Source organism: Furipterus horrens, unplaced genomic scaffold, assembly GCF_987537825.1.
Source record: "Furipterus horrens unplaced genomic scaffold, mFurHor1.1.pri manual_scaffold_5, whole genome shotgun sequence".
Classification (NCBI taxonomy): Eukaryota; Metazoa; Chordata; class Mammalia; order Chiroptera; family Furipteridae; genus Furipterus; species Furipterus horrens.
The window spans coordinates 203,030,075-203,041,803 of record NW_028327175.1 but is presented as its reverse complement, the minus strand read 5'-3'; the positions used below and the strand labels follow the sequence as shown (position 1 = coordinate 203,041,803).

The 11,729-nt window shown below is 58.7% G+C and overlaps 2 protein-coding genes across 3 annotated transcripts; one reads left to right on the top strand and one right to left on the bottom strand.

The window, feature by feature from the left end:
* Positions 1-232: 232 nt before the first annotated feature.
* Positions 233-1,753, top strand: LOC150010818 (homeobox protein MSX-3-like). Its single transcript, XM_090279593.1, has 2 exons — positions 233-539; positions 1,171-1,753. Exons 1-2 carry the CDS (start codon positions 326-328, stop codon positions 1,581-1,583), a joined length of 627 nt encoding a protein of 208 aa, XP_090135719.1. The 5' UTR covers positions 233-325; the 3' UTR covers positions 1,584-1,753.
* A 6,412-nt stretch (positions 1,754-8,165) lies between these two features.
* Positions 8,166-11,722, bottom strand: ZNF511 (zinc finger protein 511). 2 transcript variants are annotated; one of them, XM_090278812.1, is made up of 6 exons: positions 11,533-11,722; positions 11,281-11,354; positions 10,784-10,985; positions 10,498-10,634; positions 9,206-9,355; positions 8,166-8,518 (listed from the first exon to the last, which is right to left on the bottom strand). In XM_090278812.1, the coding sequence occupies exons 1-6, from the start codon at positions 11,683-11,685 to the stop codon at positions 8,440-8,442; spliced, it is 795 nt and encodes a 264-aa protein (XP_090134938.1). In that variant the 5' UTR covers positions 11,686-11,722; the 3' UTR covers positions 8,166-8,439. The 2 variants fall into 2 exon arrangements, with proteins under 2 accessions (XP_090134938.1, XP_090134939.1); XM_090278813.1 differs by having other exon boundaries at positions 11,566-11,722.
* Between the last annotated feature and the right edge of the window lie 7 nt (positions 11,723-11,729).

Below are 11,729 nucleotides of genomic sequence, written 5' to 3'. Positions count from 1 at the left end.
CCGGGCCCGCAGCGCCCCGGGAGAGGGCGGCGAGCGGCGGGAGAGGGACGGGGGCGCGCCAGGAGGGCTGGGGCCGGCGATGGATGCCCGGGTACCGGGCCACGGCCTAGCCCCTCCCTATCCGTTACCCGGGTCAGCGAAGCCAATGGACGCCTAGGCCCACGCGACAGCGGCCGCGGCGATTGGACAGCGGCTCATGAAAGGGACGCCGCCTTTTTATAGGGCACGGAGGGCCGGGTCGCCTCCAAGTCCCGGGGAGCCGCAAGGCGCGCGACCTTCACGTCGTGCCTGCGGCCCCTCCAGCCTCGCTCCTGCCGGCTCGCGCATGGCCCCGGCGTCGCTCGTCATGAACCCCTCTGGGCTCAGGACGTTGGGCGGGGACCGCTCGGGGCTCGGCCCGCTGCCCTTCAGCGTCGAGTCCCTTCTGGAGGCGCAGCGCCGGCTGGGTCCGCAGCCCGCGGAGCCCCGGGAGGAGAGGCCGCGGGGCGCCGCGGAGCCCCGGGCCTGGTTCCCGCCAGCCGCCCGCTCGTCCTCCCCAAGTAAGTGCCCTGTCGCACGGTCCCGGGCCGCGAGAGAGCCCGCCTGGCCCAAGTTAGGAGGACCAGGGCGGGAGGGGCGCTGTCGTTCGTAACTTCGCAAAGTAACCAGCCCCTAAGCGCCTGGCCTGACTGCAACGAAGAAGCCAGCCCACCTGAGCTCTCCGGCTCGTGCCTGCCCTGCAGCCGCCCCCGTGTCCCACGCAACCAGGCCTCCTCTCTACCCGGGAGCCGAGTCGGTACACCGAAAGGCCCCGCGGCTTCTTGGCGCCCCTGTACTCCCGACCCGTCCCTCGGTCCCCGCGACGGTGAGCTTCCGCTTCGCCGAATCCTCGCCTCTGCGCTCAGTTCTTGCGACGGCCTCCAGCCCAAGCTCCTCTCTTCTCCAAATGGGCAGAGTTCCCCCCCCCTGGGGTGCGAGGCCGCTGATTTGGGGAGCAGAGGCCAAGTCCACAGCGGCCTGCCTCTACCCGCACCGTCTCCCTGATGCCTTAACTTGTATCTCTGTGTCTTTTGGGGTCTCGAGATCTCTGAGGGCATGATCACGGAGCCGGGAAGGGGGTCCAGGAGTGTCGGAAAGGGGAGCGAACTGCCGGCGTCTGAGCGCCCAATCTGTGCTTCTCTTTCCTCCCAGGCGCCCCCAGCCCCCCTCCCTGCACCCTCCGCAAACACAAGAACAACCGCAAGCCGCGGACGCCCTTCACCACCGCGCAGCTGCTGGCGCTGGAGCGCAAGTTCCGCCAGAAGCAGTACCTGTCCATCGCCGAGCGCGCCGAGTTCTCCAGCAGCCTGAGCCTCACCGAGACGCAGGTGAAGATCTGGTTCCAGAACCGCCGGGCCAAGGCCAAGCGGCTGCAGGAGGCCGAGCTGGAGAAGCTGAAGCTGGTGGCCAAGCCGTTGCTGCCTGCGATCGCCCTACCTCTCCCCCTGGGCGCCCACTTGCAAGGCTCCCCGGGCCGTTTTGGCGGGGCCACAGGCAACCTGCCGCAGGGGCCGGGACTCCTCGCTGCGCCCGTCACCGCCTACGGCGTGTATTACCTCTCCTAGGGGGCCTGGACACTCGCTTTGCCTGGTGGTATCCTGGGGGTCTGCCGGGAGGGCGCGCGCAGGCGAGCTGCGCCCCCGCCCCGCCCTGGTCCTCTCGCGGAAACTCAAGCCCGGGTAAACTCCCGGGGTCCTGTCAGCCTTTTAAAAAATTTTCAGGTTTTTGTTGTTGATATAGTTATAATCGATGCATCAAACCTATTTGTGGGTATCTTACAGATATTTTAAAACCTTAAAAATCTTTTAAAAGTCATCTTCCTACTAGACAAACTTTCCTGAAAGACAGTGAGCATAGTTTCATACAATGCCCTCGGAATGGGCAGGAGGTAGAGCTTCCTATTTTGTGCAGGCAGCCAATCAAGTATTCTGAAGTTTACTCTGCCCGGGGCTGGGGCTGGTCGGGGGCTCCGTTGCCTTTGCTTTGGGCACCATCACCACCGGGGAGGATTCTCCAGACTGTCTTCCTCGGCAAGAAGCTGATTCTGGAACAAAGGAATGGGAACAGTTTGGTGCCGGGACTGCAGGAGTTAAGAGCACTGATTACTTTCACTGACTAGGTGTGTTACCTTCATGGCAGAATGGAAACTTTCACGCTTGTGTTAGGGATTTTTTCCCATATTTACTTTTTTAGTACAGAAAAATGAGGTGAGATGTTGTCTATGAGGTGTGTGTGTGGCGGGGTATCTGAGTAGGCATGTGGATGTGGGTGTGTGCGTGGGGTGTCCACACAATGCAGAGAGGCCAGGTGGCCTTGATGGGTGTGGACAGCACCCAGGTGTTCTGTGCTTACCACCAGCCATTCCCGCTGGGCTCCCTCGAGGACCCTGCAGGGAGAGATGCCCCACGGCCAGTGTGGGGCCAGGGAGGAGCAAGAGTTGCTGGCGCACCCGCAAGAGGCCAGCAGCGCCAGGTTCAGGGTCCCTCCAAACCAGAGGCGTCTCCTGGGCTGCCTCAGCTCTCCCCCTGGACTAGGGCAGTCAAGGTGCCTGGGATAGACAGAAGCCCACGCAACCATCAGCCTGACCCCAGCTGTGGGCAGCCCCCTGCCCTCTCAGCCCGCCTCAGTGCTGCAGCAAGGACAGACTCTGGGCCCCTCTCTACCTTCAGGCCCCAGGCTGGTGGTGCCACACAGGAAACAGGTGTGGAGAAGTCCCAGAAGATATTGCATTAAATTGCATGTTACTAGCCATCATTCTCCCTGCGTTTCCAAGAAAAATAAAAATTCACAATGGATTTTATTTTTAAATATTTTATTTAATTTATATTTTCAGAGAGAGGGGAAGGAAGAGAGAAAGAGAGGGAGAGAAGGATCTATTGGCTGCCCCTCCTCACACGTCCTCAGCTGGGGCCCTGGCTCACAACCCAGGCCTGGGCCCTGACTGGGAATCGAACCGGTGACCCTCAAGTTCGCAGGCTGGTGCACAATCCACTGAGCCACACCAGGCAGGGCCACAACAGATTTTAAATGGAAACTAACCCAGTTCTTGAAGTGCAAGCTGCTGGAACTGAAGGCTGGTGGTGAGAGGGGCTGCAGCCGCTGCTGACCATCCCCCCAGGCGTGTTTACTCAGAGTCCAGCTCCAGTCAAGGTCTTCAAGGGGACAGACCCGCCCTGTAAATACACCAGAGAAGGCGGTGGGGCCAAGGTGCAAAGGGAGCCCCCAGGGGCTGAGGGGCCTGAGAGCCATGAGACCCGCCCCGTGAGCCCCTGGAGCCCAGAGCACAGCCATTGCTTTTTCAGGCCACCCAGTACCTCGATCCTCTTCTCACATCTGAGGCTCTGGAGAGGGGCCCATGGGAAAATCAGGGCCATGCACCAGGACAGAACAACGGTCCCTTACCAGTGGTGTGAGAATGGCCGCGATCTATGAGAAAATCCCCGGCAAAGGTGACAGGGACACCAGCCACAGAGGAAAACGAGCACCCGGCTCTCCCTGCTCCACTGGGGGGCGGTGTACGCACGGAGCAGAGGTCCACACGCAGCCCTGCCACCTCGCAGGCCTGCGTCCCCGCGGCACTGGCTGATCCCCACAGTCCTGGGGCGCGGCCAGGGCAGCCAGGGTTGAACCAGCCGCGTGTGAACAGCACACCTACCTGGTGGGGTTCCCACCCAGGACCCCTCAGCTGAGCCAGCTTACTGCTCGAGGGTTGCAGTCCTGTGGGAGCCCAGACACGGGAGGCCCCGGCTGCGTGCCCTGTTGCTGAGTGGGCAGAAGCGAACTTGCTGGTACCAGGACCCTCCTGCTGTGCAAAGGGCTGCCCTCCCTGGGGTGCAGGCTGCCTACCCGTCTTCCTCTGATGGAGGACAGGGTGCCTGACCCTCCCGGGCCAGACTCCAGGGCCGTGCAGCCTGCCTGACATCTCCTTTAGCCCGTGTGGAAGGTCTCCAAGGCCCAGAGGCTTCCGTGAGCCCCAGACCTGTCACCCCTCGTCAGAGGACAGACACCCCAAACTGGAGTCTTGGTGCCTGTTCCCCATCCAGGCCCTGTCACTTGCTGCTGGTGGATCTGGAGATACCAGTCCTGTCCTTGGGGGACCGGCTGGATAAGGGGGACAGGAGAGAAGCTCAAGGCAGACCCCACCTTTGCGGGTACAGAAGCCAGCTAGCCTGGGGACCAGGAGTGGCCTGTGCAGCGTGGATGACCCCGGTAGAGCCAAAGTAGGGAGGGTGGGACTGTGGACGACCCCAGACCGTGACCCCCTGCTGAGCCTGGGTGTCTCATCAGGCTCATCAAGTGAGACGTGACAAACAGGCCTCCCTGGTCTGGGTGACCAGTCTCCCGCAAGCGCTACCTCCGTGTCACCTCCGGGGAGGACCTGGGGCACACGCACTCTGGTTCTCGGGGGGGGATTCGGTTAGGCCCTTGGGTCCCTTCTTGGCACAGTTGGCTTTCAGGGCCCCTGCCAGCCACCTGCACCAGCCACAGGTGCCCCTGCACCAGCCTTGCCTACTGTAGGGACCCCAGCCCAGGGCCCTGTGCCCGCGGGCCTCTCAGGTGCGGCTGGCTCAGTCCTGTTCCAGGACTTCTGGAGGGCCAGGCCCCGACTTGACTGTAGATCTTGAATGAACATAAAGCAGCAGTTGCCTGGAGGGTAGAGAATTCCTCACAAGCTTCTAAAAATGCAACCCTGGGGGCTTCTTAAACTGGGTGGTGGGGCGGCGATACCCACTTCCCTGGCCAGGACACGTAATTTTGCAAATGTTTTGTACATGTGAAGTATTTCATAGGAAAACCCCACAAGGCAGCACTCTGTCCTGCGCCCTGGTCCCCTCCCGGCCCCCACGCCCCTGCCCTAGTCCCAAATCCGTGAGTGCCCCCAGGAAGTGTCTCTGGTGACTGGCCACGCTGTGCTGTGAAGCGATGAGGTGAAGCTGTCCAGATGCCTGAAGCTCTGCTACCTCCACTCTGGAGTGTGGTCTCACTCACCGAGACCCATGGTCGTTGCTGTCTGGCTCTCTGCACGCACGCTGTACTTCCACCTATTAGACCATTAAGAAGAACAACCGCGTGGCAAATTTAGCTGATGCAGCCAGTGGCGGTAAGTTGCTCAATTTCAGAGGCAGTAAAATGTGGAAGGAAACTGAATCAGCATGTGTGAACTACATGGGTTTCTTAAAAAATAGTATTTATTGATTTTAGAGAAAGACGAAAAGAGGGAGGGAGGGACACACATCAATCTGCTGCTCTACTTACTTATCCATGCAACCACTGGTTGATTCTTGTATGTGCCCCAACCAGGATCGAACCCGCAACCTGGACATATTGGGACGATGCTCTAACCAGCTGAGCTGCCCGGCCAAGGCCTGAAGCATGTGCTTTTCAAAACCACAGCAAACAGCTAAATTATTCCTTTAAATACTCAAGGGGTGATTTCTTTCCAGGTCGTGCTTTGGAATGTCTCACCATGTTCCCAGTGAGCCTGTTTTTACAACCTGGGTGGTGAGTGCCGTACCCTGAGACAGGGGCCCTGGCTGCAGGAGGCCGGGAAGCCTCGTTTAAGTTACTGTACAGGTTTTTGTTAAATGGAGCTGAAACTACACACAGTGGCACGAATTTCCCATCGCTGGTTCTTGTCTCACCAGGCTGGCTAGAGCAGCCGGTGACACACTCCCTACGCTGCTCAGAAAACGAGTGAACTGAAAAGTGGATCTGAAGAAATGATCTAAAATGTAGCTAAGACAGAGGAGGACTAGAAGATACAAGAGCTGTTAAGAAACATGTATCTAACAGCTTTTAGCTGGAGGTTTAGGAGAGAGAAGAAGGGACAGAAGGCGTGAAGGCAATAACTCGAGGGAGAAAAGCCCAGTGAAGAGCAACCAGACAGGGATCTTCCCTAACACAGCCGAGTGGACACCAAGGACAAAGACAAGACAAACTGTCTTCTAAAGAAAAAGCAGACGGACAACTGGGTCCTTGGCAGGGACAGCGAGCGCAGAGCAGTGGGACGCGTCCAGCCTGCTTAGGGAAACACGGCCAGGTACTGTGTTCCCAGCAAAAATATCTTTTAGGAACAAGGACGTAAGAACTTTTTCGGGCAAATAGAATGGAGAACATTGTGACTCCCGACTCTCAGTAAAGGCAATGCTCAAGACAGTTGTTAGGCCAAGTAAGTGCCCACGAGGGAGGCCTGAGGGGCCGGGGCCATGGGTGCATTCACACAACACAGACCCTCAGAGCGCAGCACCCACAGCCTGCGGGGTCAGGCAGGCGGCACAGGAGGATGGCGCGAGCGTCCGTAGTCCTTGTCCTGTTGGGGGAAGGGGATAGATAACAATTCATCTTAGCCCTGAACAAGTTAAGTATTTCTACTAAAATTTTGGCGGCTAACTACTAAAACAATAACTAGAAGCTGTCTTCCCAATTAACAGAATGAGAAAAACTCACTTCATCCGAAATGAGGCACAAAAAGGGAGAAGAAAGAGGCAGAATAAGGGGCCGGAGTCTGCACCACGGGCTCTGGAGGATGAGCAGGAGCCAGAGTCACGAGGTCTGAGTGAGGCCACGAGGAATGCAGACCTGCTGCTGGAACAGTGCATCCACCCTGTGACAGCGAAGACTCACACCACGTCCTGCTCCAAATGGGACTTCACACGCCAGTTAGGAAGAACCCGTCACCCCAATAGGTTCTGGCCACCCAAGTGATAAAACACTGAGTGTTTCATGTAAGACCACATGTGATCGTCACGTGTTCCACCTCCAATAGCCTATGACAGACTTGGTGACCTCGAGTACCGTGGGCACCTGGCGCCAGTCCTGCGTTCTGGCTCCCGTGTGTCTGCAGACAAGCCCCTCCTTTCCTAAGTGCTTCCATTGCTTGTCTTTCCTTCCACTGGGACCCGGATACCATGCCCAGGCTTTGCAGCAGAGAAGTGAGCAACAGAATGAATTCTGCTGGCAGTCTTTTTCATTTGTCAGCAACATTCTTCACACTGAAGTTTTATATTCCGTTTTTCAGAAGAAAAAGACAAAAACAAGCAATTCTCTAGGTCGGGTGAGGCTATGATGGGGACGCAGGACTGAGTCCCCAGAGACTAAACCATAGTCCTATGTGGCGGCCAGCGCGTGGACGTGAGGATTTTGGCAGCACGTACTGCTGCAGGGAAGGCCAGCGTGCGCGCGCGGAGAGCTCACTGCACAGACGCACAGGAGCTGGGAGGGGCTCTGGGGGAGACGGACAGGCGAGTGGTGTTGCACATTAGCTGCTTTCTCTAGGGCACGACCCTCAGCCAAGGCTGGCCACTGTCCATTAAGGAAAGTGTTCGTTAGGCCTCAGTTCAATATGCTGGGACCTGTCCTTAGGTTTTACCCTTTTCCCTTGAGCACCCAGCAACCCCGCAGGAGTTTCTAGCGTGTGTAGTCACTGTGTGATGTGACACCATCTGAGACCCCCTCCGGTCTCCAAGGGCTTTGGGTGTGACTATCAGAGCTGGGCAGCTGCCTCTGGTCAAACCCAGAGCCCAGGATAAGGGCAGGTGGAGCTGCGCTGGGAGGGGGCATCCTCCTGCTGCCGGCCCAGCCAGAGCCCGGGGTGGGGGTGGGGGTGGCGGGCACAGACAGCACGGAAGCACCCAGGCATCCGCCTGCGAGGGATGAGGCCTCTGGAGGCTCCCCACTCGGCCAGACCTAGGCTGACAGCCCTTACTTGATGGAAACAGCGCTGGTCTGTTGTTTCTGCCCACATGCCGCCTCTGCGTGTGCTCCCTCCTGAGCCGCCTGGTGGTCGCGTCGGTGGGGGGACTGCAGTCTCTGGGCTCTGCTCTGTCAGCTCTGGTGCTGGCCCCTTCCTTCTGCTGGGCGCCGTCCTTCCTGCCTGGCGCTGTCCTTCCTTGGGGCACTTGCCCACCGGGCTGGCGCTCCGCCTCCCAGCACTGACCGCAGGCTCAGGCCGCCCCCCAGCGGGGTTCACTCAGACTGCGGGACAGGCTGACCTGGGGCTGTCAGGGTGGCCAGCCCTCCGCCCACTGTCCCCACCAGAGGAGCCAAGACTTCATAACCCTTCCTGAGAGCTGCAGCCAAAACCCAGATGCTCATGCGTAGTCACTGCTCATTCCTGTCTCGTTCAGCGACATGGAAAAGACTAGAGGCCTTTTGTGAAAAACATTTGCTTTAAATAGGAAGCCTGTAGGACGGCCCCTACAGAGGGAGGGGAGCTGGAGCGCTCATCAGGGCCACCACCTCCGGGAACCCGCGGTCTCTCGCTGCTGACACTGGTTACTGGTGTCACACAGCCATTCCCCCAAGGACCGAGGATGGCAGAGGCCTGGTCCTGGGGTGGCCACATGAGCAGGCTCACCGTTGACCCTCGTCCACCAGGGCGCCGGCCCTGCTGTCTGCGACTGTCGCCCTCGGGCTCAGTTGTCACTGGTGCTTATTTCTCCTCTTGGTGCTTTTAAACCCTCGTGACGCCCCTTGACCAAAACAGATTGTGGAAGGTATTCTGAAAGGGAAAAAAACCTTCATACTACAGCATCACACCTTTGCCAACAAACGCGCAGTTCCCAAGAGCAGTCTTGCGCGTTTTCTTCTTGGTCCAGAATGCTCTCTCTTCCACTCACGGGACACTCCCGATGGCGGCTCCTTCTCCTCAGAGACTGCTCCGCAGCTCTGGGGTGGTTCCCTCTGCCACTGGCCAGCCTCTGACCTGCCTCCTGTGGGGACCAGCTCCTGCCAGCGCCCCAGGGTAACTTCCTGTCACCCGCCTCATCCGAAACCCTAACTGCCCCCTGGCATCAGGGCTCACTCACTGGCCAAAGGATGAGCAGCTGCATGAAGGCAGCTGAGGAACACAAGTCCTTCTTTGTCCAACGTTTTCCCCAAAATTAGATTCGAACTCAAGTTTAACCCAATAAAAGCACAATTAATACTAGAAAGAGCCTCACAGGGTGTAATGTAAGCAACTGCAACGAGCTTCTCTGCCCAGAAGGGGTGGCACTCTGCACTCCTGCCTGCAGGGCCCCGGAGGCAGAGGGAGCCACAGTCACCAGGCTGCCCCCACGCACCGTGAAGAGCCAGGCTCCCAGCTCCCACCCCCCACCACTGAGCCAGCGTCCACTTCCCCAGGGTCACACCCGGAATCCACCGTAGAAAGCACAGGTGCAGAGCTTCAGAGATGTCAGCTACTGACCTGTGGCCGTAGGTCCGCCTCTCACCCGTGGGCTCTGCTGCAGGTGGCACGTGTTCGGAGCAGACTTCCATGGCGTCCCCTTCCAGTGGCTCCCTGTCATCCCCCAGGGCCTCTGCCGACACTTGCTGGGAGGCCGTGGGTGCAGCGGGGCTGTGGAAGGCAGAGGAGTGAGCGGGGCTCCGCATGGTGGTGGGCTAGCCCCATGTAGTCCAGACATGAACTCACCAGGAGGAGACTACTTTTTCCTGCAGGCATTTTATAACTATTTTGGCATCACGTAACTGTCAGGCTACCAGGACTAGAAGAATTATGCCAAGATCAAAAGTGAGTATTGATACAACAAATGCCATCTTTTACAAATTCAAGTGTAACAATTAAGACTTTGCCTTTAGAAACTGTATCTTTATGGTGCCACGTGATAAATGCCAATGAAGCATGACAAACATCTTTCCACACGAGTTAGTGAGAAATTAACTAAAATTAACGATACACTATTAAGAGCCTTCCCCCAAACACTGATGTCTTGGCCCAGCACAGACTTTTTGTCCTAAAATGATCCCTCGGTAAGAAGGGGTTCCCCTCATGCTCAAGGCCTTATAAAAACCTCCCACACTGCAGCGCGTTCTCGCAATTATTTTAAACACCAAGACCCTGTTTGAGAAAAACAAACTTGTCTGAAAATGCAACTTCCAATGTAATTTTCAGATAGTTACAAAATTTAACCTGAACCAGTTTTAAAAAGAGACAAAACAACATAGTATAAGCTTAAGAATTATTCCTGGGGATGTTCCCCTACCATGCACCCTAAACAATCATGTGTAATAAATGGCCGCTGTCAAGTTCATCAACATACCAGCAGGACAACTGAAAAGCCAGAGCCCTACATGGGCTCACAGACTGGGACAAACTCCCAGAGGCCCACCTGGCAGGTGACCTGGAGGTGGAGCTGCTGTGCTGGGTGCAGGTCAGATACAATCGAGGGAGATGTGAGTGCAGGCAAGCAGGATGATGCCCTAAAGCCCCAGGGGGACAGCGCGATGGCTCCCCAGTGCTTCCCTGCGGAGCTGGGACAACAGGCTGTCGCCTTAGGCGCTCCCTACAGCAGGGCGGCTGCAGCAGAACAGGCCCCCGTTCGCTGCACCCCTATGGCTAACAGCTCCCATTGGGCAGGGTTCCCATTACCCGCAGCCAAACCAGACAGTGAGGGTCACAGGTGCTGACCTGCAGTGTCTACAAACCCCACGGCCTCTGAGCCCAGGGGTGGCCGCCCCCTGCAGTGCGTGCACACTCACCTCCGCACTGATCCTCTGCTTTTCTTTGGCTTATCAAACCGGAAGTCCGCAGGGTAGAGGTGACGTCTCACAAGGTGATCCTTCCTGTCTTTGCTGGTCTTGAACTTCTCGGCGCAGCCTTCCACCAAGCACTGATACTGAAACAAAAACGGCGCCGCTTCCATCCACGGGGCTGGGGGCCAGGGCAGGGAAGGCGACCCCTGGTTTTGCCCTAACCCCAGAACTGGGAGCTCTGACCCTTGGTGAGAGCGCCCCGGCCCAGCCCCCAGGATGCTGTGGCACCCACCATGTCCTGCCTCTCGGACAGGATCTGGAACAGAGAGTCGTGCCACTCCAGGATGTGGATGTCCAGCAGGTGTCCCGAGGGGAAGGCGCGCTTGCAAAAGGAGCACGTGTTTCTGTGCAGAGTGTGGTAGTGGTGCTCGTAGTCCTCCAGGGCGTCGAAGACCTGGCAGCAGCCCGCCACCTGACAGGTGAACTCGGGCACCCTGGCAAAGGAAACCGCTGCTGACGGAGAACAGCGGCCGTCGCTGCCCTCCCTTTCGGTGACCTGACACAGCTTCGGATGTTTCTTTTGAAATTCCAAGTCATACTTCTTTCAGAATTACATTCTTACAGGCCAGCCAGGTGGTGGCGAGGCCAACGGCCAACAAAGCGGCGCTTGGACGGTGGTCCAGGCAGAGGACAGGTCACCAGGGAAAGGGAGGCCTGGAGGCCCGGGGGCCCGGGAAGTGGGCGAGGTGGGGAGCGAAGAGGGGCGACGCGGGGAGCAGAGAAGCTCACCTGGGCCTCTCGGGCTCCCCGGCCACCTGCGTGAGCACGTCCTGGAGGTAGAGGTGCCGCTGCACGTCCCCGTCCTGCAGAACCGTGGCGGGCGCACAACTATAGGCCCCACCCACCCGGGCTCCGCCCCGCCTTAGCCCCGCCCCAGACTCCACTCCGACCCCGCCCACATCCTCAGGCCCCGCCCATGCCCCGGCCCCGCGGCTCTAGGCTCCGCCCCTCGGCAACTACCCTTTCCCTCGGTTCCCGCACCTCGAAGAATTCGTGCTCCCGCGGGAAGCTCACCAGGCGCGCCGCGAAGCGGAAGGGCGCGGCCCCAGCGGCAGGGTCCCGCTCCACGGGTAGCGGCTCCGCGGCCCCGGGCCCCGCCGCCAGGCGGGCGTGCAGAGCGGGCGGCAGCTGCATCGCCCTGCGCGACAGGGAGCGCCACAGCCTGCCGGCCACCGTCC